Source organism: Syngnathus scovelli, chromosome 7 (assembly GCF_024217435.2).
Source record: "Syngnathus scovelli strain Florida chromosome 7, RoL_Ssco_1.2, whole genome shotgun sequence".
Taxonomy (NCBI): Eukaryota; Metazoa; Chordata; class Actinopteri; order Syngnathiformes; family Syngnathidae; genus Syngnathus; species Syngnathus scovelli.
In genome coordinates, this window is record NC_090853.1 from 6,375,741 (window position 1) to 6,401,694 (window position 25,954).

The following is a 25,954-nucleotide window of genomic DNA, read 5'->3' on the forward strand; positions in this document are numbered from 1 at the left end:
TCTGTCAGGCAGTCAGGCTGTTGGTTTGTCTTTTTCTCAGCCCTCATCACATTCACACACCGCTTCATCACAGTCATCCCACTCTATGTTTGTTTTAAAAACAAGAAACAAGGGAATATCTCCTTTTCGCATCGCCAAATATTTCAGTTTTTTTTTCTGAAGTATGTATTCCCTGGTGACAAACTTCATTGGAACATTAACTTACTGCAGAGTTAATTTTAAGTTAGGTTTATTCAAGAATATGACAACAGAAAAGACGGTGAGGATGTTTGAAGGGATGAATGGATACATTTAACAGTTGGATTTTTTTCACAGTATCACTGTTCTGTTTTTGAGATACAAATTAAAAGGAAGACAAACAACACCATCTGCTGGATTTGGTAGGCCTTTGTCCTCCTGTCTCAAATTTAGCTAGCAATGGTTGTACTGTATGTAATCGTTCATTCCAAATAAATTATTTCATATTGGATTTGTCATGCGGCACAATTTTGTTTCAATTGACTGTATAAAAAAAAAAAGAATCTTGCAATCCTCAGCTCTCACCTTTTATATTTATTCGTAAATGTGCAGAGTTTTTGATCATCCCCAAATGCACTGTGGATCACAAAACATTAGTTGAGGAGTCACTTTAAATTTCCCAACACGTTTTTTCCTCCTCGTCGGTGCTACTCCGGTAAAACACAAGCAGCGCTATGCTGAATGACGCTAATAAAATTGTTGTGTGCGCTCTACCGTTTGATCGTCTTCTTAACAAATGGAATTTGTTTGGCCTGATTTGATTATTGAGTCCAGCATAGTTTTGTGGAGGCAGGGGCATATACAATGAAGTAAAATGTTTTGCCAGAACCAGAGGAAACTCTATTAGAGGTGTCTAGGATGGCGGGCCCCGCTGCCTCTGATGAAATGCTTCTCGGGTGTTAATGCAATTCGGATTTTGCTTTGCCTGGAGACTTGTTACCGTTGGGGTTTTAAAGCTGGCTCAGCAAAGCAGAAAAACAAAGTCAGGATCTAAACCATGTAATTAGAATAGTGGAAACTTTGTCGGGAACTTCTTGAAAGATGCTTAGTAATTTTGTTTTTTTGTGGAATAAAGATTGTTTCTTCAAATTTTAGAGTGCTGATAAACTTTTCCCAATTTTAGTCACCATTTCATTTGAGATTGTTGAGGGATAATACAAAAAAATAAGCAAACGCCACAATTGTCCTCAGATTTATACCACAGTGAAAGCAAATCTGTCCCAGCCAACGAAGTGACCCATTACAGCCCCGAGGGGTTTCTGGGACTCAGGGTCACGCTAGCTGTCACATCGCCAGCCAGCCCAGAGCCCCGGCAGATCAAATACAGGTATGATTTATGTCCGCTGTCTCAGCCTTCTCACAGTAGGTCCTCCTACATTCAAACTGTTGGCAAAACCAATGGCAGTGGTAATTTGTCTACTTACGTGTGTAGGAGGTAAAGGTCAGGGGTCACTGCAATGAAAATGACCAGACCTGACTTAATTGTTGTATCTATTGGTAGTTTGAGACAGAATGTCTGTCTGAAGGTCTATCTGTCTATTTGTCCATCTGTCTGACTTCTGTCCTGGCGCCGCGGTGTGTGTCATTGGGTCGAGACCCTCTGGCTGCACACGGCTATTATGGGCACTGATCTGATCCAGCAGGAGCGCAGGGTTCACTGGGGGGATCTCTCAAGGCCAGATCGTATCATTATCACAACATACAGCCTGGGGGAACCTCATCGACGACCATTCTGCGTTTGCTAAACATGCAGCCTTAACATTTCTAGATTAATTTCTGGCTCATTGTCCCAACAATAATCTGTTGTGATGTTTTGTGCAAAATTCTCAATTGATCCAAAAATGGAAATAAAGTCCCAAAAATGGCAATGACATCATTTTGTGATCCATTTCCTTCATATGACAAGGTTAAGCCAGTAAATGTTTAGAAAGGCTTCCTGGGTGTGATTACATTTATCATGTATAATTAGGAAGTTCTGTTCTGTCTACACATGATGACCTTTGACCTTGAGTGTGACACTTTTAAGCTGGTATTGCCAGACACTCACATACGATGTCCAGGTCATGGTACCCTAAAAAAACTGGCTTCCGCTCCATCATTGGAACTTTTTATGTTAGGTCAGACTGACAAAATAAATTATTTTATTCATATGAGTGTTAAAAAGGGAGTATTACAAAAATACAAGCCCGACTGTTGTAATTCCAAATTTCCCTTTCTGCCCCTAATCATCATCTCCTTCTGCACATTATTCTGTCATTTTTTTTCTTGTTCTTTCTTTTCACTCATACCCTTTTTTTTATGTTATAATTCCCACCTATTATTTCTGTCCCGAGCCCTCATTAGTCATGTCGCTGTCAGCCGCCAGCTGCAGACACACAAGCTCATATACACAACCACACATCTTCCTGCACATGCACAGGTATGGAAGTCATCAAGACAAGGTCAGAGGTCTGTCTCATTACCCAACTCCAGCCAAAACTTTTGGTGTGTTTTATGCAGTGCTATCAGACATAGGGGGAGGGAAATAAGAAAAGGAGGCTAAAAGGGAGTCTGAACAAAAGAATTGTTTCATCAGAAAGAGTGAGTAGATGTTCTGACAAGTAGATCAAAATCTATAAATTAGCCAAACAGAAGCTCAATGATTCATTCTTGTCCTTCACAATCAATTGACACTTTTCTGTCTTAAACATTCTTTCCGTCTTAAATCCAGACACTCATAAGAGTCTGCAAACTTGGTAAATTGCTGACATGAGACGAAATGCAAAACAGGAGTACATGTTCAAGTTCTGCTTGGGGGGTCATGTGTGTGTGCAAGGAGTCAGCTGGGAGCAGTCAAGGGGACACTGATGATGTAGACTGACGGGGGACGTAAACACTCGGTAGAATAGTGAAGGGCGCCATTGTCTCCGTCGCTGCCGCGTCACTCATTCTCTGTAATGAAATGATCCGTTTTTGTATGTTCGTTTAACTGCCCAATCAGTCTCCGGGTCTCCTAACCTGTCATATGTCTGTCTTATTACTTCTTAAGTATATGCGTTTATATTTTAATGTTTTGTGGCACTTAGCTGATGCTCTTATCCAAAAATTTTTACCAGGTGATTTTTATGGTTTTTTTTTTTTTGCCCAGTCATTTTTAATTTAATTGTTTTGTGTTTGTGTGTGATGAACAAAGTCAAGATAGTTTTGCTAATTTAGCATTACAGACATCTGTGTAACCAAATATGGCTTGTTATATGTCCACACATTGTTTTCAGAGAGCCATTAGTTCACCATTTTGTTTTTGTATGAGTGCACAGTGAACAACTAACAAGCCCACTTTAATATGTGAGTGAGCTGCAGAAGGACGTAAAGGTGTGCGGAGGATATGAGGGTGGAGGTGTCGGGGACAATGATGAGGTGTGTGAGATGAAATGGAGGGAAGTTGGAGAAGGAGGGAAGCAGGGAAAGGGCGAGGTGCCGAGGACATGCTCGATGTGCTTTTGGGAGGTTGTGTCCATGTTTTGCTTACGTTCAGGCTCAAATTCCTACCTATTTATTTTTACACCTGAAATTCTCTGGTTTTGGATATGCTCGTTTATTTTTTTTTCAAAGATATCAGATGAGATTTCAAATAAAGTATAATTTCCATTAAGGAAACATTTCATGCAAAAGAGAGAGTTGTGGTTACTAACACTTGTCTGCTAATAGTGACAAATTACATAATCATATTGTTCTTATATGATTGACAGGTCAATAAAACATTTAAGGAGCATAATTCCAAAACTTGGCCTCCAGTTCACACGCAGTCCCACACGTGCACGCACACACACACGTGTGTAGCTGAGGTTTGGATGTTTATATAATGGTGAGCCAAACAAACCAGTCTTAAGTGTGAAACGATTCCAAAATAATCTAAACATCCACAGTCCTTTTGGCAAATTGAAATACTTTGCCCTGCTTGTATAATTTGTTAGTGCTGATAATGAAAATATACTTGGCGTACTTGCTCTTTTCATTCATAAGAATTTGTCTGCAATCTAATGCCACATGTGAGTAACATGCAGTGATAATAATTAATAATTATCTTAATTTAAATTTTATGCATCTGCCAGACCTATAGCAATAAAGCCAAATATTTTCCGGTCAATCATATATAAATCATGATGTCAACAAAACATCCTCAACCTCACAGTGGCTACACTTTATCATCAAATCAAAACAAATCATATTGTTTAGATATCACCGTCTAACTTTTTCCTCCCGGTTGGCTATGCTTTAGCGTTTGTATAAAAACATCATAGAAAGCCACACAATAGTCGAGGAGGGATAGATGTCAGTGGTCAGCGTAGATAAGAATGACAAAGCTCTGCACTAAGCCACATCACCAGCAGGCTTCTCACCTGCTTGTCCATCACACGGGTGCACTCAACCATCACTGAGCGATTGTGTCTGCCCATGCATGTGTGTGCGTGCGCTTGCGTGTGATTGATGCTTTTCGCCTTACGCCAACTCTACGCCCACATCGCCCCCTCTTGTCGCACCACAGTCGAGACTGTCACGGAAACATGAGGCCTTTGGAGATAGCGGCCGCCGTCCTGGCCAGCCTTGGGCTTGCACTGTCTCTTTTTCCTCCCGCTTGAGCCAGTCACTTACGGCTGTGGGAAAAGCAGAGGAGATGAGGCCTTAAAAACAGATCATTGTCCGCCTCCTAGATTAAAGCCAGAGAATGTGAGCATTGTCCACTGAATGGCTAAACCTTCCTGCTGTCACTCAAATGCTGCTCTGAGCGCTACTTCATGTCTAAGAGGCTTATCTGCAGTGAAAGGCCCCTAGCTGCTCTGGGGAGAGAGGACGTAATGAAGCGTGTTTTTTTTCTCTCTCTCTCTGTAGGGAGAAACCTGCTGCTGAGTTTGGTAGCAAGACCGGGGGGGGGAGGTGGGGGTCTCAAGGGGGTGGATGCGGCCAGTGGGACAGCTGCTGCAGCCAACAAACTCCCTTTTAGCCCAACTGCTCCATCTAACCGGCCTTCTCGAAGGAATTGTCATTCATCTCCTCTCTTGCATACGGGCCCGAAACACGGTGCCATTCTGACGGGGGTGGTCGGACGGGCGCTGGGGGGGCATTGAGTCGGCGTGTATCCAGGGACATGATCAGCGGGCCGCCGATGTGCTCCTTGCTTTGTGCGGCGCTGATTGAGAAGGGGAAAGTTTAAGTGGCGCTCTCATTGAGAGCCCAGCGCGGGCCATGCTGGGAGTGTTTGCAAAGCTCCGAGGCCTCACAGTCGTTTGCTGCTTATTGTAGACATGTATGTAATTACCGACACCGAGTGCAGAAGCAAGAGCTGTTGTTTTGATTGATGTTTGATAGTTAGCGGGATTATGCAAAGCTACTTTTGTATTTATGCGTGGAGATAAAGAAAATAAAGCCTGTTCATTCATGGTGATTTACTTCCTTGTTTTTGACTTTGCGCTCAAGCTGCTTTCCACTCATTTTGGAGAAAATGAATACAGATACTGCACTCAATATTTTTTTTCCATACTTTTAACAGAGAATATCTGTTTGAGCACAATTCTATATCGCTGGCGTTGGACTGAAACCTCATAAATCACAATTTGTTGCATTTAATATAAAAAAATGAATACTATTAGTTATTCCACATTGACATGTGACGATTATTATATTTTTGCATATTATTGACGAATCTTGAGAGTTGAAAGTTGCTTTCTCTCTTTGTTGATGGAGATGTTAATGGTTGAAAAAACGGGCCATTTTTTTGTGTATCTTGAAAGTGACTATATTTTGATACTAGGTTTTGGCTCATCAGCAATATTTGTAATCAAAACATTCTTCCCAAAGACTTTTCTTTACACAAATAGGTTTTACGTGATTTAAAGTCTTTTAATTTCACTACATTATTCACACATACTTCTTTACAAGTTGTGATAATAGGTCATTCACTTTTTTTCTAGTCCGATCAACAGTGATTTGAATTCTTTGGTGGTATCTAAATGTACAATCCCAAATCAGAATTGTTTGGCCTTGCAGCTAATTTTCACGTCATTGTATCCTATTGCACTGATAATTGATTGATTCTAATAAGAGTCAGAGTGCAAGCTTTCAGTCTCTTAATATGACCTTTGACCCAGGCATATTGTGCGCTTAGGTCCATTCTGTGATGTGTGGAGAGGTTGAGTGGGCCAGAGAGGCTCAGTCTCGACCTGACGAATTGTCTGCTGGAGGGTGATGGAGATGCTAAGTGATGCAGCCCAGCTGTGACGGGTGTCTCCATGGTCCATTTACAGTTCCGAGCTCGTGCTGGGAGATGGTACATTCCGACAAGATGAAGGGATCCTACCCTAGTGCCAACATGTTCTTGATTTTGTCAAAATATGAAGGTCAAATTGTAGCAACATTTTTTTGTATATCCCAATGTTGACTTGGAGTATCCCGTGGCGCGCTGTCGTTATTGATGGTCTCGTAGTCCAGAAGGAAAAGCCAGAGATGAGTTCTTTTGGAAGAGTACAAACTGTATTAAGCCTTTGTGTCATGTTATTCAGATAATATACTTTATCTCAGTTTTAGTCCAGCTTGATGGGACCATAGAAAAATATGGCAACTATGGCTTCAACTCAGTAGTTCACATCAAACAATGTGTCCAGCAACCAAGAATGATAGGTGTCACAATTGTATAAGAGTAGAGTAGAAGGTTCTTTTTCAGTAAACATTTAAAAGAGTGGAGAAGTGAACAAAAGCATTAAGAAGGACCTGTTTTGTTGGCCCTTTTTTAACCTAAATAGGCGGTCTGTCCGACCAAGGCCTTGGCTTCAAAGTATTATCCCACGCATGCAATTACCATTTCTATCAACTGGGTAGAAAGATTATGCTTTTGGGTGTTCTTCTGCATTTCTTCCAGTGGCTTCACTTGGTGAATGTGACACGTTTTGTGTCTCCCACCCCCTATTGAATTTAAAAGTTCTCTATTCTCCAAGCGAGCTGAGGAAAGTCCTACACGAGGTTTGAATAGACACTAAATCTTTCAAGGTTAGGACTTAACCTTCTCCCGCTCTAATTCGTCTTCAAACTTTAGTGTGAAACCAATCAATATCAGATGATTGGTAAACAATGTGTGGTGTCTGATAGGCAGGTATCAAGGGTCCTCAATGGGATTGCAAATGCTTTATGTATCCCCCCCTTCTGCTCGCTTTTGCTTGAAAGCGCTGTCACAAAAAGTGAAATTACCATTCAGTTGGAATGATGCCATTCATCTTTGTCAGAGCGCCAAGCGCAAGCACGCAAGTCGCTCCCCTCAAATTAATTCCTTGTTTTGCATCAGCTGAATTTGCCCAAATCCAGGAGGATGGCTCTGGCTGCAACCCGCCTTCATTCTTTAATGTTGCAATTCCAGCTGATTTCACAATGCGAGAGGCCCCGTGGCTTCATTTGCCTAATTTACAAAGGAAATAGATATCAAAATAAGTTGTGAAAATAAGATAAATGTCGCTTTGAGAACTCGGTCACTCGGTATGTTTAAAAAAAAAACAATTTGCATGAGAGATCTTGTTGATTTGTTGTTTCATGTTGCAAAAAGCTGCAATGCAAACAATCCCAAAGGTGTTCTGCTTTTTAGAAACAAACAGAAATGTAGAAGAAAATGTCTGACGCTTGTTTAGGAAAGCCAAGTCACCATAATTAAGATTTTAACCTCAACACTGTCACCAACTTTTAATCAATCTTATTGGACGTCCAAGCTCTGCACAACAAAGTCGAAATAAAGTAATTTACCAATTCAGGAATGTAATTCTCATCTTGTGGGTGAACTGAAACCATAGTCGCAACATAACCATTTGTTCTATCTTTGCCTTTCTTCCACTAAAACCACTTCTACCCACTGAGAATGCACAACTGGGCCAGTCAGATTCTTAATGGTGCTCTCTTGGTTGTTTTCTCTTTCTCTCCCTCATGTCAATGTTGCTTCTTAGCACACAGACAGCAGTGATGAGATTTTAAAGAGCGGGTGGCCTCCTCCTTTGCTGTCCTCCCACTGTCAAACTAATGCTAAAAATGGTTGCAAGGCTTTATGGTTAAGCTGCCCGACCACTGATTTGTGATGTTTTTGTTTATGGAGCATGGCTCGTTTTCTTCATCTTATCTGTCAGGAGATGGACAGTGTGTTTGACAGAGTTTATTTAGCTGTTTGCTTTTTCCGTCACAGAGATGGAGGAGGAACGTAGAGAGGCCCAGAGATCCTTTCTTCATCTCTGCCAATGTGTAGTTGTGGCCTCTCTATCCAAAAAGTGTTTGAGTTACTCGGACTTCTGTGTCATTTATGTCTACGTTACAGCTTTTCAGAGGAGATAGGGGAACGTTGGGAGGGAGTTTCTGGAGATAAGTGGGTCAGGCCTGAGAGACACTTCTTCACCCCAGACACCTGCACCTCTCCACAGATGCCCCCTCAAGGATCACTTTGTCCCAGGCTTGCGCCATTGTCAAGTGAAGGGCCCTCCAGATTTTGCTCTGAATACCACTCTGTGCTGGACCAAGAGGACTGGCCCGGAGAGAGACAAAAACAGCAGATTCCAAACCATTCCAAAGCATCCCCCTTCCCTTTGGGAGATAAAGAGGGGAAACTTGGGACTGATTCACTCCTCCACTTTTCATCCTTCTCTCGAGTTCCACAATATGAGGAGATGAGGAGGAGATGCTGAGGGGTTGAGAGGAATGGTCTTAAAGAATAGTGATTAGCAGGGAGAAGAGAGGTACTCCGTCTACTTTAAGGTCTTCTTCGACTGTGGTCTTTCAGATATGACTTCCAGTCGTTTTACGGGAAAATGTGAGTTGATTAAAGCTATTATACTTGCCATTTTTGACCACTTTAACTTTTTGGGTGGAGTAAGGATGGAATTTAGTCACATCTTTCAGAATTTGAGTGATTAATTCAATAATACATTTTTTTTTTACTATTGTAACTTAAAAATGCCGAATGCCTGTATGTTGTCACAAAATGGGGAATGGAGGACCCACGTGAGAGAAAGCAAGGATGAGGGGCTGTGGTTCAGTCAAGAAATATTTAATTTAAATGAAAGGGGGAAAAAAAGCAAACAAGGCAAGTTGAAAAAAAAACAGAAGATCAAAAACTCATACTAAAGTAACAAAAACCACTAATAACTCAAATTTGGACATGACTGGGGAAGCATACAAAAACAAAGCACAGCGCAGATGGCAATGACTGCATAGAAAGGAGGGAACTAAATACAAACTAACTGATGAACCTGGTACACCTGGACAAGAATCAGGTGAGTGCAGGAGCTGAGTGGGCGGAGCTAAAGAGCACAGGTAGGAACAACAATCATTCTAACAAGACACCAGGAAAACATGACAAAAGGAAAAACAAACCAAAGGCTGAATCAAAACCAGAGATCATGACATGTAAGTCAAATATGCATTAAAAATACTAATGTATTTTTTTTTACTCATATTTATAAAAATCATTTTTCTACCTGTATGACAGAAAAATGTTAGGTCAAAATTTCCTTTAAGTTTTAAATGTTAATCCTATTGTTAATATGAAATGTATTTTTTCAAAATCTACAACATGCATCTTTCGGCAGATTGTATTTGACCTGAGAGGTCCGAGTTTACCCAGAATTGCAAATTTTCACCAAGTCTCTCATTCCTAATCCTGATGTGGCCATCTTGAAATCGTGCCTTTGTGGAGGAGTTGGAAGCGATTAGGGAGAAATATCCGCGTCTCTCTGTAATGTCAGTAATAGGCAGCAGCACATCAAAGTCCTGGCCTGCCAAAATGATCCGGATCAAACTAGCACCCATCTGGAAGCTATAACTGACTTTTCACTCATTTAAACACTCTTAAAACACACTGAACAGACATGGAGCTCCTGTCTCTGCTCACCACTCACAACGAGACATATCAGCACCCTGCATTGTGTCTATGTGTGGAAGACTCTCTGCTGAATCAAAATAGAACATGTAAATATTCAAAGAAAATATTCAGTCTTCACAGGACTAAAATAGTGAGATATTTGGGGTAATATTTTCCCTCGTGTCAGACACAAACACAAGTCGGATATGTCTTTAGGGCGTTTTAATTGACTTTGAGCCACTTCCTAAAGTAAACATTTTGTGGTTCACTGTGCTTTATGACTGTTTGGTGAAAGTTGATTACCTTTGTCTATTCTGTGACATTATATGGCCATTTGGTGTGTGTCTGTGTGTGTGTGCAACACGAATGTGAGCATGTGTGGTCTACATAAATCATGGGCAGAATGAATATTTGTGTAAGGAAGGGGAAAGGTCTTACATTTCACACACGTGACTGTTAAAGGTTTGCCGGGCAGATAGTATCTCGTGTTAAAGTGCCAGTGATTTAATAGTAAGAATTAAAGCAGGCTTGTCAGCAGGCAGTCTAGGCCCCTGCTGCGCCCCAATAGGGAGCAGCCCCTCTCGTCATATCTCCTCCAGACGGCGAGACGTAGGGGCCTCCTGCTCCGGCCCAACAGCCGTTAATGTGCTGATGCTGCAAATTTCTAACATGACATAATGTCAAACAGTTCATTAAAATTTCATTTATTTTGCATGAACTATCAGTGTCGTATTGTTTCAAAAGTAAATCACTCTCAGAACAAAGTGCAACATTGTGAATAGACAGTTTTTTTTTTTTTTTGTATTAGTCTTTGATTGATTATTTGTACACAACTATTTGCTAACTGCAATAACTGGAATGTTGGCTGCAGACTTGTAAAACAGGTATTTAACTAAGTAGTGTTAAAAATTTTATGATTAAAATGTTGCTCTTTTGGAGCCTCAAAAAATTGTTTAACCCTCTAACCCTTTCCTCTATAAGAGCAAATTATCTTTCCCCAAATATTTCCAGGCACACCCATTAAAACCACTCTGAGTTGGTCCACCAACATCAGGGCAACACGCAGGATCCTTCATTTCAGGCTGCATAATTAGTTATAAAGAAGAAAATGTGTTTTTAAGCAATGGCGAAGCCGCCTCCCCATCCCCTCCCAGTTGCGGTAGTGAGCGAGCGACCAGTCGGTCGTGTTGTTTCCCATGACTGCAGCTCGTGGTGTCATGATGATGGATGGGAAAGGTTGGTTGGGCCTGCCTTTTGCTCTCCTCCTCCGGGATGTCCCGGGATCTGACAGCCACATTGATGATGCTCTGCCCGCTGGCAACCCCAGAAAAGGCCCTCTTTGCTCTCTCCACTGAGGTGCCTCAACCACAAAGTAGTCATGTTACGTAAGCGTGCCCGGGTCACACACGGTCTTTTTTCCTCTCCTATGGCTTTCTGACTCAAATGATCAAAATTCACTTCTGGAATAAAATTCTCACAGCTCAAAGTTTAAAAAATAAAAATAAAATACATTTTTTATATATATATATATATATATATATATATATATATATATATATATATATATATATGCACATCCTATAATATTTCGTTGAAGGCGAAGTGACCTAGAGCCTGTGTTCCACATCTGTCTTTTTTTATCATTTGGTTATGTTAAATGTTTTTTGTGGCCAAAGGTTATTTGCATCTAAGTGTGGGTAGGGGTCAGACAGTCGTTCACATAGTATGTGAGTGACCATGACCTGAGAGAAACCGTCCAACCCGCTTGTAAACAGGATGTCTTTAACATTGGGAAAATGTTAACAATGACTTTTGTCAGTGCATGGAAGGAGGAGGGGGAGGGGGAGGGGGGCGAGCAAGATTGAGAGAAGTAGGTTTGGAGGTGATAAAAATTTCAAATAAAACACTTAGCCCCGCTGATAAATCAGCAGCCTCACAGTTTTCTCAGAACTGCCCTTGTACTTTTGTGCCTAAATAACATCCAGGTTAACTTTGTCACATCAGATAAGCGCTGGCTAATGTGATGAAATTTATGGCTTGGCATGGCAACAGTACGAATCCAGCCGTGGATTGTGTGAAGCTTTTTTTAAGTGCATTCAACTGTCAGCTCTTATTGTGGTGTCAGTTGGGCCTTCTAATTAGTGTCCTCAGCAGGCAGGAAGTGGGCCTGGGCTGGACTAATCTGTCAGTGAGGCCAGTCCATCCTTGCCCCAGCGACTGTTTCCTTAGATAAACCCAGAGCGCTTTATCTAAGAGAGTCGCCACGCACGGGGGGTCTGGGAAGCCCCTGGCGATTTTGTTATTACTTGCTAGATCTACATTTTACACACCCAACGAAGCTGTTTTGAAAATGCGTCCGAGATGCATGAAGGAGCGTTAGGCTGTCGGTATCAGATCGCCGTGGTGACAGGTGTTGATTGAGCATAGGAGGGAGGAAGCATTGCGAAGGACACTTCCTGGCAGACAGTTTTATCAGCAAGGGAGCGGAGGGGTCAAAGAGAGGGTGGATGAGGTTATCACACCCTGGTAGTCAAGTACTGTATGGTACCCTGAGACATGACAACATTGACTTGCTGACCAAGGTAAATGTCTCTTTCATATAAACACTGTTTGAGTTATTGAGATGTGGCTAGACTACCAAAATACAGAAGGACCCCACAATTAAATTTGACTGTTTATTAAGAGTTCACTGACTCTTGAAATATATTGTACAGATAAGATTATCAGGACTCTTTGCCATTACACTTTTAGGAACTGAAAATTGAAAGAGTTACTTTCCCCATCACAGCGATGTAATCTTCACAGCAAAGTAGATCAAGTCTGTGCTTTTTGTTTTGATTTTTTTGTTTGTTTTGTTTTCCAAACCCATACTATGCCCCTCCCCTTATTGCCACATAATTCGGGACTTGGTTTTCCCTCTTCTTTAAGAGACTGCCTGGTGACCTGTCTGGCTTCCTGTTCTGATTCCCTTCCAATAAATTAAATTAACTATTGCTTATTTTATCGATGACTCAGCTAATCACCCTGCCTGTCGTTTTGTTTTTTAGAGGCTTTTCTATGACAATATAACAGAAATGCAGTGTAGAATCAAATTTGCTCATCATCACTTGATGCAGAAAGGGGAAAAAGGAAGAAAATGATGTTTCAACTTCACACACTTTGTCCTTCCCTGGTTCCCCTCCTTTCTTCACCCCCAGCAGAGTCCAATTCCTCCACTTCAGCGCTCAGGGCTAACAGCGGGCTGATTAGTCGCACACCCCCAGCCGCGCTTCGGCGAGGACTCTGCGGCGGGACGACTTCAAATGCACCTCGCTCCGTCCGTCCTAAATAAAACCTGACTGGTCCTAATGGACACGTTTTAATCTCCCTGGGTTATTTGAAGATTTATCCAGTCTGCCTCTGGTCCTGCAGAAACAAATTCCTCTGGCTTTGTTGATTAAACCATTCCCTCTCCACCGTTGCTTATCATCCAACAACGAGCCTCTCTTTTTAATTAAAAGTGAGACACCACAAGTGTGCAATTAACAGCCGGTAATTATAGAGTTGTTTAGAAGTGTAACACTCCACCTTCATTTCAATTATATAATGGACAAGTGGTGTTCTGATCTCCAAATGAGTGAACTCTTGTTGTATTTGTTTAGTGGCAGATTCGGAGGGTTAATTGTAGCCGATGATTGATGTAAGAGCAGAACGAGGGATATGAAAAAGTGCAACACTCCATCAGCAAATGCAAATGACACCTTCATGTTAATGAGCAGGCGATGGACTGACCTGGCTAGTTTGAGTGTTTCATGTAAGGGGGAAAAAAACAAGCATCCGCTCTGCTGCAAACTGATTAGTGCGTTTGAATATGAAAGTTTAATTAAGTGCGTCTAATACAGTTTGTTTTGGGAAATGACACAAAACAGCTAATTGTTTGATACTTCATTTGGATGGCTTTTGATCGCCAAGCAAACAGGAGTGAATTTATCACGCAAGTCTAGAGGCATTGAGCGCTATCCCAAAGGAGGCAGAAGCCGTGGACTTCATTTAAATCCTTTAACTGATAACTGATGAAAATGGATTTAATGAGCAGTGCAGCCTTTGAGTGAATAAAGCGGAACACTTGTTCAGTTTTAATTACAATTGATTTGCATCTAAGTACATGGCAGTTGCTTTAAAAGTTGTAAGTTTCTTTTACTCAACACAGTTCATCAATATGTGGGAAAAGAGGAGCTCCATTGATTTTTTTGCTAGCATGAGTGCAAAATGGCAATTATTAATTGCCTGACTTGCTTTAATGTCAGCGGGGGTTTGGTCCATTGTTCCTTGTATTTTACTGATGGATAGTCAATGTTTCAAATGGCTTAGAAGTATTTTAGGGTGATCTAATTATGTGCTTTAATACGCAGTAAATGCTTCAGAAACAAAGTCGCAAATTTTGTTAAGCTTTGGAGAAAAGAAAAAAAAAACTAAGAAATAAAATAGCTATCCCTAATAGAGGAATTGAATAAGACAGGACAACATTGTCGAATCAACATCAAAGTAACAAAAATAAATTGATTTGGTTTAATAAAATAATTTGATTTAATAAAATAAAAGCAATAAAATCCTTACTTTTAAAAAAATAAAATAACGGGATGTACGTAGATACTATAGAATTGAGATATGACATCTTTGAAAACGTATGAAAACAAATTATGTCAAGTTTTGTGTGGCAGCTTTTGTCAAAATTAACACAAATTAGGCAGACCTTAGTTATAAAGTCAGTAAGAAATAAAAGTAGTTTAAAAAACAGGGACCTTTTTTTTAATATTTAGACAACATGACAATCAGAGAACAAGAAAAAATATAGAATCCTCCTACAATACAGTATTCACATTGGAAAAGGGGAAAAAAAAGATTCTGATTCCTTTTTTCTTCTTCCTGAAACACAGAACACTCACTCCAAGATTTTGCATTCGCATGCTGGACGAGGGGCTTCAGATCTCACATGTGCTCTCCATCTAATCCGACTCGCTGTTCCTGTCATGTTCCTCTTCTTCCATCATTGTCCTTTTGCATCCCTGCTCCAATCTCACTGCCATTTGGCAGCTGTCACTCTCAATTTAGCTCACTCACATACATACACACTAACACACACTCTCACCATCCTTTCACTCTGCAGCTGAAGCGTTTACTTAAAAACAGAACATGCTTTTTCTTCCACAATAAACAGAAAATACACTAAAATACTGTCTGGTTGATCCAACTCCTAAATAGAAGGAAATTAACTTTCATAATAAATAACATAAACAGCTTCGGTGCTGTGAGGGAATTGCGTTGCTCTCTGGGTACAAATGTTAACTTTCAAAAATCATTAAACTATAACATCCTGCTTTGCGAGACAGTTGCTCAGGTCCACATGTTGCCCTGTGGTTTGGAAAGTATCTGTCGCTTTGGACGTTATTGTATGTAACAAGTTCTGTAATAAAGTTAAAGTGGAATTGGTCTGATGCAGCAGTCACCTTAGACAAGAAGCAAACAGACCCCGGGAGTGGAAAAGTAACTCTCGGACAAAGTCTATTCACATCCACAAATGTTAAATCAATGATGTCAGTTTGGTACTCAGCGGTCAGCTTGTGGCGCTAAAAATAGCCCGTTTATCCTCAGCATACGCAGATCCCATTTTTAATTGAATTAAACTTTTTTTCTTTTTTAAAAACAGTACATCAGACCTGCTGTGTTGAATCTGTATCACACATTTCATCTATGTCTGCTTCAACTCAAGCTTCATGATGCAAAGTTGGAGGTTTGTGGTTACTTTTGGTTTATTGCTCATGTTGAGCAATGCTGCTGACCTTCCATTGCACTGTCAGAAATAGGCCCATAGTCTTTTCCGTCCTTCAATGTATAATCTATAATAATCCATCCCTTATAATTCCCAACCAGAGGTGGAGTGCAACATATTACGTGTAACAACAAAATATATGCAAAACAAAAACAAAATATATATTTTTCTCATTTACCAGATCATCTGTACAAATTTATTTTTATCTTGAGGAGGAAAGATAATTTGGATGAAGGATGCAAAATAAAAATCGATGACCTAAATATGCAATAAATACGGCCAAACAAAATGGCTCCGTTGTTTTTAAGTCTTTGTATAGCTTTGCGTGTGTTCGTCTATGTGTGTGTGCGTTGAAGTGATGAGTCTGAGTTTGTCAGATGCCTCAGTTTGGACTTTAAGGCCATTTGTCATTGGTGGGATTCATTACATGTGTCCTTAACCCCCCGCTGCTGGGCAGTGTGATCAGCACTGACCTCCCGTGACAGCCACAGCACCTTCATTATGTCTCAGCAGCCACCCTGTCACTACAGAGACTCTCTAACTGTCTGGGTGACACCCTTGGGTGGGACTCCAATCCCTCATCGGGAAGCCTGCCTGTCTCCGGGCCCGTCACTGTATGCGTTTGTGTGGGCGTTTTATGTTTGCGTCTTTCCATACTCTTTTCATTTTTTATTTTTTTTTAATCTTTAAACCATTTGCCATGACATCAAAACTTCAATTGCAAGCCTTTTTCCGCAATATGGTACACAAGGACATTTTGTTTTAACTGTGGCACCATTGGGTAAATATTCCATTAGCAATATTTACAGGCAAAGAATTTCATTGTGAATTGATGGAATTATTTTTTAATCAGGACATATTTTAGTATTCTTTCATATTTCTTCTAATGGTTTGATTTCCCAATGGTATCATTTGAGATTACACTCACTGTTATGTTATTACTACCCCTCCCCTTATTTTGTAATCAGCAATTATTCAATTATGTCCCATTAGTTGGGGGGGGTGTTGCCAGTGTTGCCCGCCCTGGGCATTTAGCCCCTGCTCTCTGTCAGGGGTGGACCCCGAGGGCCCCGTGTGATTAGTGTTGCTTCTGCAGAGAGGTGACAGAACCCCTCTTCAAATATTTTGTCTTCATTTTACAGCTTTGAGATGCAATTATGGAGCAGCAGTTCATTACGGCAGCACGCAGCGCTTCATGTTTTATGCATGCCGCCTCATTTAGGCCTTTATTAACGAGCGCGCTCTGGCCAGCCTGCCTGCAACCACACCGCGGGCTGCATCGCCGCCGCCACCACGGCTACTCGTGTGTTTAGAGGTGTGCCGCGCTTGTGAGACGAATGAATAAGAACCAGTGGAAAATAGAGAAATGAGGTGGAGGTTAAATGGAAAATAAAATCCAAACAAAAGATGGGATTTTAAGAGTGAGGCAAAGCGTGGGTGGTCAGTGAAGTGGTCACTTCACCCACTCTGCCCTCTTCATCTAAGCGGCCAGCTCGTGACGTGGCTCTATTGCCGAGCGGTCTGGCTTGTTGTTAAAGGAGTAGATTGTAAGGGTAGGGCCAGGCGGGGTGACTAACTGCACCTCCCTTAGCAGAAGAAACTCCATCTGCATCCAACATTGAGACAGATGAGGCCAATTTGGCTCCTTAAATTTCTGGGTTGTGATGGATGTGGAGTGGCTGCATACGGAAAAAGCTTTGTGGAAGGGTGCGTGGGGACAGAGGGAGACAGGTGAGAAGGATGTGGGCATTCTGGATAAATAAGAAGAATAAGAGAAGGGGGAAAAAGGCTGAATATTTACAATCACTATTTTTTTTATTGACAATAAAAATCCGGAATTACATGATTTTTGATGGTCGTAAAAATCAAGTGATTTTATGCAACATGTTTTTTATTCGCCCTTTCAGATTTCCACAGAGTCAAAATCAAATGTGCAGCCTGAAATTTGTGTTGCCAGTGATTGTCTTGAATGGAAAAGTTCTGAAGGGCGCACTGCCAAGGTTATAATTTCCTTTTCTGAATGCCTACTTTAGCGATCAATGTGAGGACAACAACACTTGTGCACTTATAGTAAATAAAATGTTTGATCTGCTTCAGTTGTCCATGTCAAAGGCCCAAATGTAAACAGCTCGGTTGCATCATTCACAAATAGCCGCTGGCATACCCGAGAGACTCACAATTTATTTGCGTTTGTAACAGTAATTCAATCTCAATATGAATCACGCCTGATAGAGTTAGCTCCTCATATATTCAATGTCCTTCATTTGGATTGACCATACTGGAAGTCAATTGCTTTCAACATTTCAAGGGTGAACACGACAAACATTTGCAGGATGCCCCTTGGCATACATTGTAGTTAAAGTTAAGTTAAATTTTACATTAGCAGACATTTATACCAGCTTGTGCCGACCTGCAGAACAGCCTTGCCATCTGTAACACAGAGCCGCCCCCTCCCTTTTGATAAGATCGCCCATCCTCAGGCCTACATAAATATTTTATCAGGTATAATGGAAATTGTCAAATCAGTCTAATTGTGTAATGTATTATGAAGGCATCAAAGGTAAACAAAGCACATATGCTATCATTTCTTTTAACGACTGGGCCCGGCCGGGGAGGGCTGAGGCTGGTGGTTTGGTACCCAGGGGGGCCTTCCGAAGGGCTAAAGGGGGGGCTGTCAGTAACCACTCTGAATATATGTCCCTTCCTACTCTGCCTGGACCTGCCTCACTCACATTTCATCGAAGGAATCAATTTCTCAAATGTGCACAACTGTGAGCCATAATTATATTAGGGCTTCATGGCACCCGGCCATGGCATGGAAGTGATAAAGGGTGGGAGTCAAGCGACGGGGGAGAAAAAAAAAAAAAATCAATGCTGTTCTGTATTTGTAACGTAACAGTACGATGGAGCAAAGTCGTGAAAGAACTCTCCTTTTTATTTGCGATGTTTCTTTTGCTAGAGAGAACTGTAGGCCTACTGCAGGTGTCTTTTGTTTTATAAATGAAGGCTCACACATTAGAAAATAAAACTAATAAAAAATAATGTAATAATGTGTTCATTGATTTAATATCATCCATACAATTAATGTAGAAAAATAATCATTTGTTTAAACACCTCAAACCCTTGAAGGAAGTAAATGAAGAACTTAGATGGAGATTCCATCCATGGCTTCTTGTCTTCACGTTGCGGCTATCGATTGTGGCTCAAGGGCGCAAACTGTGTTTTGCATTTCCATCTCCGTTTTTATCAACATCCCATTTGTTTGCATTCCATTAAAAATTAATGCATTTTGTTACTCTTTCATATTGATTATGTCAGCGGCTTAGTCACTCTGTAGTACTGAAATTAAATTCACATCATTCTTAAGCGCAAACACACATTGTGTCCTTCTCTCTCTTTTCTGATGCATCTTCTCCTCCGCCGCTTGTCCAAACATACGTCTTTATCAAGTGACTGTTGTCAGACATTAGATAATTAATTGGCCATTTGTCAGGCCGGTGAGGAGCATGTTAAAATCCCCCCCCCCCAACCGCTCCCCAGATAAATCCCAACGTGGACACAGGCGCCTTTGTTGTGTCAGCTTGCCATCGGAGCTGCAGATTTACTATTAAAGGACCCTCATTATTAATCACAACTAATGCTAATTAATTAGGTGTCAATGTGTGCACAGAGGGACTCGCTCTGAGTTTCGGTTTGTTGTGAGACGTTAATTGGTTACTGGGCCCTTAATGAAGTGTTTTCCATTTGGAGTAGTACTTGACTCATTCCAGGCTGAAAAAACAAACAGACGATGTTCATCAATTAAGACTGTGAGATGTTATTCTGGTGTGTGTGTGTTTGTGTGTGTGTGTGTTTTTCAAAATGTTGGCTTTTGAGAAGGTGCTTACACTGTTTCTTTGTTTTTAAGAAACATTATCTAATTTAATCTTTTTTTTATAATAATAATAATAATATGAAATTTAAAAAACAGAAAATATATGATCATAAAATATCAAAAATACATCATTTGCAAATAAATGCATGGAGAAAATGTGTATCAAAATAATGACTGCTCCCTTCAATCTGGTCATGTGATTTCCTCCGAGTCACCCCGATGGACCTGCAAACCTAAAGACTGTCCAACATGGCCCCCATTAAGCACAAAGAGAGTGTTAATTAGGAAGCTTATTGCCTCTCCCGAGGGCAAGCGGGCTCAAAACATTCTCCCCTCCACCCTGCTGAGGGAATGGAGGCACAAAATGATCCACTGTAATTAACAGTGTTTCGTAAATGAACAGCAGCTCCTTTCTGATAGAGCCTCGTTGGAATTGTTTTTATGTTGTTTTGGATTTGGACACAGTGAGTTATTTTTCTGAGCGGTGGAGCCTTTTCCTGAGGGTATCCACATTTTTCATAACCGCACATTAACGGATAATATTTTAAATTTTTTAGTGGTTTATTTGATAGGGACGGATTCAAAAACAAACTGTAGCACATTGGACATTTTTCCAAGCATAGAGATAAAGTCAACGAAATGATAAAGAGAGCAGGTTCAAAATTGTGATCCTGACTAATGGAGGGAAAAATGCGTGATTATGTTCTGCTAGTTATTTGTACTCACAGGTAACAAATGACATCCACAAATGAACATGAAGGTCAATCCTCATATAGGTCAAGGAGTTCACGTCCATATTTCAAGATCTTAGACCCCATCAGTTAACTGGGCCTGCTTACGTTGATGTCAGATGGGAATTAGCTCCTTACTAAATGCGGATGAAAATATTATTTAAAAAAAAATACATTAATGTGTTAGTGTATACAGGCATACTGTGAAATAATAAAAAATAAAATAAGAAAATAATGCACTATTAAAAAAATCCATAAATGATAGCACTTTAAGTGGCTACGTATGAGAGAAAAGAAATTCAAAAAGGACAGTCCTGAAGGCAGTAGGGGGGTGGGCCTGTGTCCACAGGTAGGTTATTTCGCTCTGTAAACATATGTATCCATTTGTCCCGTGGGTGCGTCCCGTCGGCGGTGGCTGGGTCACACCTCCATTAGGGGCTTTGTCAGAGTGATTAATAGCTCTTTCTATCATATTTAATTCACTCCCTGATGATGGCGGCCCTGCTCGTGGCTCGGGGTAATCGTGTGATCTATGAGTGTGCCCAACACCTTGTGGCAGAGGTGAAAATCATTGCGCACATGCAGATAGCAGGGCTCCAAATAACCGTTTTACTTGTTAATAAAAATGTAGGGATTTGACGTCAAATGCAAATATTTGACCGTATTAGATACTTTACAAATGTGGTTAATTTTTAATCCTTTATAGGGCATATATTGAAATACTAGCAGGTGCTCCTATATTTTGTTTTGTGTCAGAAGAAAGAGAAATCATTTATTTATTTATTTTGTTCATTATCCAATCTTAAATAAAATCATCTGGATCCAGATATATTTTTAGGTAGATGTATGGTCTACTAGTATGTACTAAGTAGATGTATACATAAGAGTAAATTAAACACACCATGATTTTCAGTGTGTTTAAAATTTCAATTTTGATAAACAATGTCGTCTTGCATTCATAAAACTGAGAACAAGACACACACACATACAAAGGTGCTCATCTACGCTAGAATTTACTAAGCTATTTGCCTAATCAATCACATGAACCCCCAACTTTCAAAACCCTCAAGTATTTGCCTGCAGCTAATGTTTACCTCACATACACAAAGATGTTTATGAGTCAAAACGTTCTTGTCGAGTCGAGCGAACCAAGAAAATTTCTGGTCTAAATCAAATCTCAGTTTGGAGCCTACGATTGGAGGGGGAAATGTCAAGGGAGGAACAGCAATGGGGGGATACAGTTACCTATAAAAGCTCTTGTCCCTCTACCATATGGTAAGCTTCACATCCAGGACCATAACCTTGTTACACACAGTGTGTTGAAAATCATTAGGCTGACTTCTCGAGGCCCGTCAGGTTTCAGACTGGAGCACAATCTTCACCGGGCTTTCTTTTTCCAAACAAGCTTAGCCCACATAAAATGTGTTGATAGTTTCACAGATACTTTAGTCTTGCTTCACTTAACCATTGCCTAAACATAGTGAGAGATTTTGTTCAGGTATCCAGTTGGGCTTTTGCAAGTCAAAACCACTTGTGGCGGATCACGGTGATCTTTGCAGTCATTCAGAAGAACAGTTGCTTCATGCTCGCTGAACAAGTAAATGCATTTGTATCTGTGTGCGGATTAAAGGTTCTATGGCTTACCGCACAGTGAGGCGGTGTCACATCAGCAGTCATTCTGGAATGTTCCTCAGCCCAGAGATGGGTTGCTGAGCCTCATTAGCGGAGCCCCTTCACTCTGCAGCTTGTCAACTCACGTTAGGCACAGCTCACCACAGATGCACGCCAGGGAGTGACAGCTTCCTGTGGATCATTTCCGTATTCCAGTGTCTCCTTCTTCCACTACCTTGTTCATTAGAAATCATCAAATTTCTAAGCTGGTCACTTTGTATTCGGCTATTTCTTTATCATTTCTTCCCTGGAAATTCTAATTAAACTGGATTTCCAATTATATGTTTGATAGTTGTGCTGTGAAGTGAAATTGACAAAATATTTTTTAAGATGTCAATAATTTATTATGACAACATAGAACCCAATGAAATGTATTTCATGATAAGACAATATTATACCATAAGTTTGTAAAATTAGGCAGTGTGTTTTTCTGATTCCGGCAAGATTGCCTTTGAGGGAACAAAGCGATTTCCAGAAAGGTGTGCCTGGACAAATTAGGCGTGGCAGAATTTCAAAACCAGACCCCAGCCACACAAAAATTTAGAGATAATCCACAACAGATATGTCGGTCGCCAAATTGGTAAAATAAACAACCTGGGCGAATTCTGCCTGGCAACAAGTTACCAGTCAACGTATGTATGAGGCGACTAGGCCCAATTATCCAAGCAATGATTAATATCATTTCTTCTCCATGAGTTTTTTGTGAATTTTTAGACACTTTTTAACTTTCTCTTTGTATATTATTGAGATAGAAAAACATATTTTTCATTGCCCTATTATGAATACCACCATACTGGAGAAGCCCCGTGTGAGTTCAGAGGTCATTGTCTACGTCCTGTTTCACTATATTCACAATTAACCCCTGCACGCTTCCTTCTGTTTTCACTGTATGACTGAGCTCAAGTTCAGGAAAAGGAAATATAAAACAGTCAGAGAAGTACAATGCCATGTAACTTCTGCTCACTCGCCCTGGCATCACCCCTATCTCAATGCCATAAACACTTGATCCTGTTTCTCGCATTCCATGCGTACTATTTTTTTTTAAAATTGCAAACATACATATTTCACAACAATATTTTATATATATTTAAAAAAAAAGGCTGTGTTTTATCTTTGAAACATATACACAGGGCGGCTCGGTGGCGCACTGGGTAGCACGTCCGCCTCACAGTTAGGAGGGTGCGGGTTCGATTCCACCTCCGGCCCTCCCTGTGTGGAGTTTGCATGTTCTCCCCGGGCCCGCGTGGGTTTTCTCCGGGCACTCCGGTTTCCTCCCACATTCCAAAAACATGCTTGGTAGGCCGATTGAAGTCTCCAAATTGTCCCTAGGTGTGAGTGCGAGTGCGATTGGTTGTCTGTCTCTGTGTGCCCTGCGATTGGCTGGCAACCAGTTCAGGGTGTCCCCCGCCTACTGCCCGATGACTGCTGGGATAGGCTCCAGCACGCCCGCGACCCCCGTGGGGACTAAGCGGTTCAGAAAATGGATGGATGGATGGACATATACACAGTGATGCAGCAAGGTGAATTAGAAAAACCCAAAGAACAAACTAAGACATTGGAAATAAACCCACTTTAAATTAAAAAACACTCCGCTTTATTTCAATGTCTGATCCCCTGCTTTAATGTGAAACTTTGTTGTATTATATAAAATTTGATCTTTGCTCACTGTCCTCAAAGCAATTATTTCTGTGTTTCACTTGAGCAGATGATGAAGATGACAAGTATGCTTGCCATCCCGTTGACATCTTAGAAGATACTTGTGGCTCAGATGGAGATCCTGCACAGTCCTCAGGCCCGGCAGAGGATCCAACATCCCCGTCGCTGTCTGAAGATGAAGTGTCACCTCATAGACCTGCGTCCCTCCACCACCACCACCACCACCACCAACAACAACCAAACACATTTTTAAGCCAAGACAACCTGACCATTCCGCTGGACTTTGAATTGCAACAGTCAGCTGTTGGAAATGGTGCTCTGGGCATCTGGAGTCGCAGGAGCCTTTATATCGGCGAACGCTTTGGACCGTACCTCGGCGAGCAAACGCCCTCTCTCAAAGACCCCACTCAAGGCTGGCAGGTAAGAAAATAATTCAGTCTATGTTAGCTGAAAAGCGTCAGTGTAGATTTGAGTGGGTTTGCTGCTTAGCACTTTGATGGCTTCGGTTACTTCTTTGTTTTATGCAATTCTTGATCAAGTGGGATAGATCCTTACCAAGTGAACGGACATCAGTTGTCCCCCCCCCATTTTTCCATGTTTAAATCTAGCCGCGTGCTTATTTCACTTTTACACACAGTGATGGAGTGTTTGATTGGAATCATTGAAAGTATAGGAGATGAGGTTGTGCTCTTAACTCAATTACAATGAAACACCATAAATTCTTGTTAGAGACCCACTGCGGCTATTGGCAAATCAGGAGACAGAGAAAATCGAAGCTAGTGGCACAAAACAAGGTCAAAGGTTAGGTGTGGTGTGTCAGTTTCAGACCGGTTTGGTTTTATTGAGGTGGAGGAAGGGTCTAGGCTTCACCTAGTCTTATGGGATAGATTCTTACCCATTTACAAATGAGGCACACACACGTAAACACGAAGGCACTCACAAACATTATGTAGGGCAGCACGGTGGCCAACTGGCTGGCAACCAGCGCAGGGTGTATCCTGCCTGTTGAACAAAGACAGCCATGAGCAGGTCTCGTGAGTGTGTGTGTGTGTGTGGGAGGGGGATGATACCTAAGTTAATCGGGCGCAGTAGGTGGACTTGACGCTGCAAGAGTTAATTGTCGATAGGGGTGTCAATAAGAGGAAGAGGGGTGTCGAATAGAAAAGTCGAACGGGACATCCACTACAGCAGGTGGCAGTGGTGTTCTCATTGTTAGAGCACCCAAGTGTAAGTATTTTTATTTTTATTTATTTATTTATTTATTTAACATAGAACAGGAGATACGAGTAGTGAACAAACCATTAAACTATAAAATGGCAAAATATTGTGCAGGGATTAAAAGAAAGGCGGAAAGAGACAAAGAAAATGTTAATGAGGTTATTTTTTGTTGTAACTACATCTATATTCCTTGTTTTATTTTTAGAATGCATAGGTATTAATATCACAACTTTATAGACAAATGAGACAATTTATAGTCACGGCAGAGTGTGGACGGGGCGAAAAACAATTTTCTTTTTAAGGCCTTTTTATACTCGTGCAGACGTGGGCAACAATGGCCGCATTGCATCACGTGACATATGATCAAATTAGCTCCAACAAAAATAATCTTCTTCTTCATTAGGGACTTCTAAATATAATTTTTTATTTGCAGTTTGAGACCTCATCTTTTAGTATCTTTAGGGAAACCCTTCAGTTTGCCGATCCAAGCATGACTATAACAATGAAAAAAATATATATTCCCTACTGTGCCCAAATATCATTCCAACAATACTTCTTCTAAATGATAAATTTGATGAATTCTAATCCAGCAATAATTTACGAGGTACTCCAATAATAATAAGCATTTAAAAAGCAGAGAACCTCGGCTCATATGTGTGTATGTGAACGCAGGAGAGATGGTGTTGCCGGGGTGTTGGAGGGAAAGATGGGGTCTTGGTGAGGCAGCACTGTATCACAATGTTTAATTACCATCTTGACAGGGAGCCATAAGTCTTTCCATTAAGTAAATAAGTTGTAAAGAATTTATGATGAAATGCACATTATTCAGAATGGATATTCAGTGATGACATCCCTGCATTAAATATGGTAAATGCTATTAAGGGCTCCAGAACGTCCCTCCGCCCCTCCCTTCTCATGCCCATCCCCTGCCCATTGCCTGCACCCTCCTGCCTGCAGACCGTCAATATGCCAATAAGCCCCTTTGGAAGGTCTGTGAAAACAAAATTGATTTGGCAAATGTGAGTTAAGACAGAGATGTTTGCTTTCATCATCAAATCCAGCATGGTGAGGTGATGTCACCGACCGGGGAACGATAAAGTGGCGCTCCCATCTGGAGC

General features: G+C 41.0%; 1 protein-coding gene across 2 annotated transcripts in view; it reads left to right on the plus strand.

Annotated features, from left to right (window-relative positions):
* The window catches only part of mecom (MDS1 and EVI1 complex locus), a 95,969-nt gene that overhangs the window by 8,870 nt on the left and 61,145 nt on the right, over positions 1 to 25,954 (plus strand). Inside the window, exons 1-2 of one of the 2 annotated variants that reach the window (XM_049724757.2) lie at positions 9,089 to 9,423; positions 23,668 to 24,038. In XM_049724757.2, the coding sequence (XP_049580714.1) occupies positions 9,261 to 9,423; positions 23,668 to 24,038 (534 nt within the window). In that variant the 5' untranslated portion in view covers positions 9,089 to 9,260. Of the gene's footprint in view, positions 1 to 9,088; positions 9,424 to 23,667; positions 24,039 to 25,954 lie in introns of those variants that run through there. The other variant, XM_049724758.2, reaches the window with a different exon arrangement.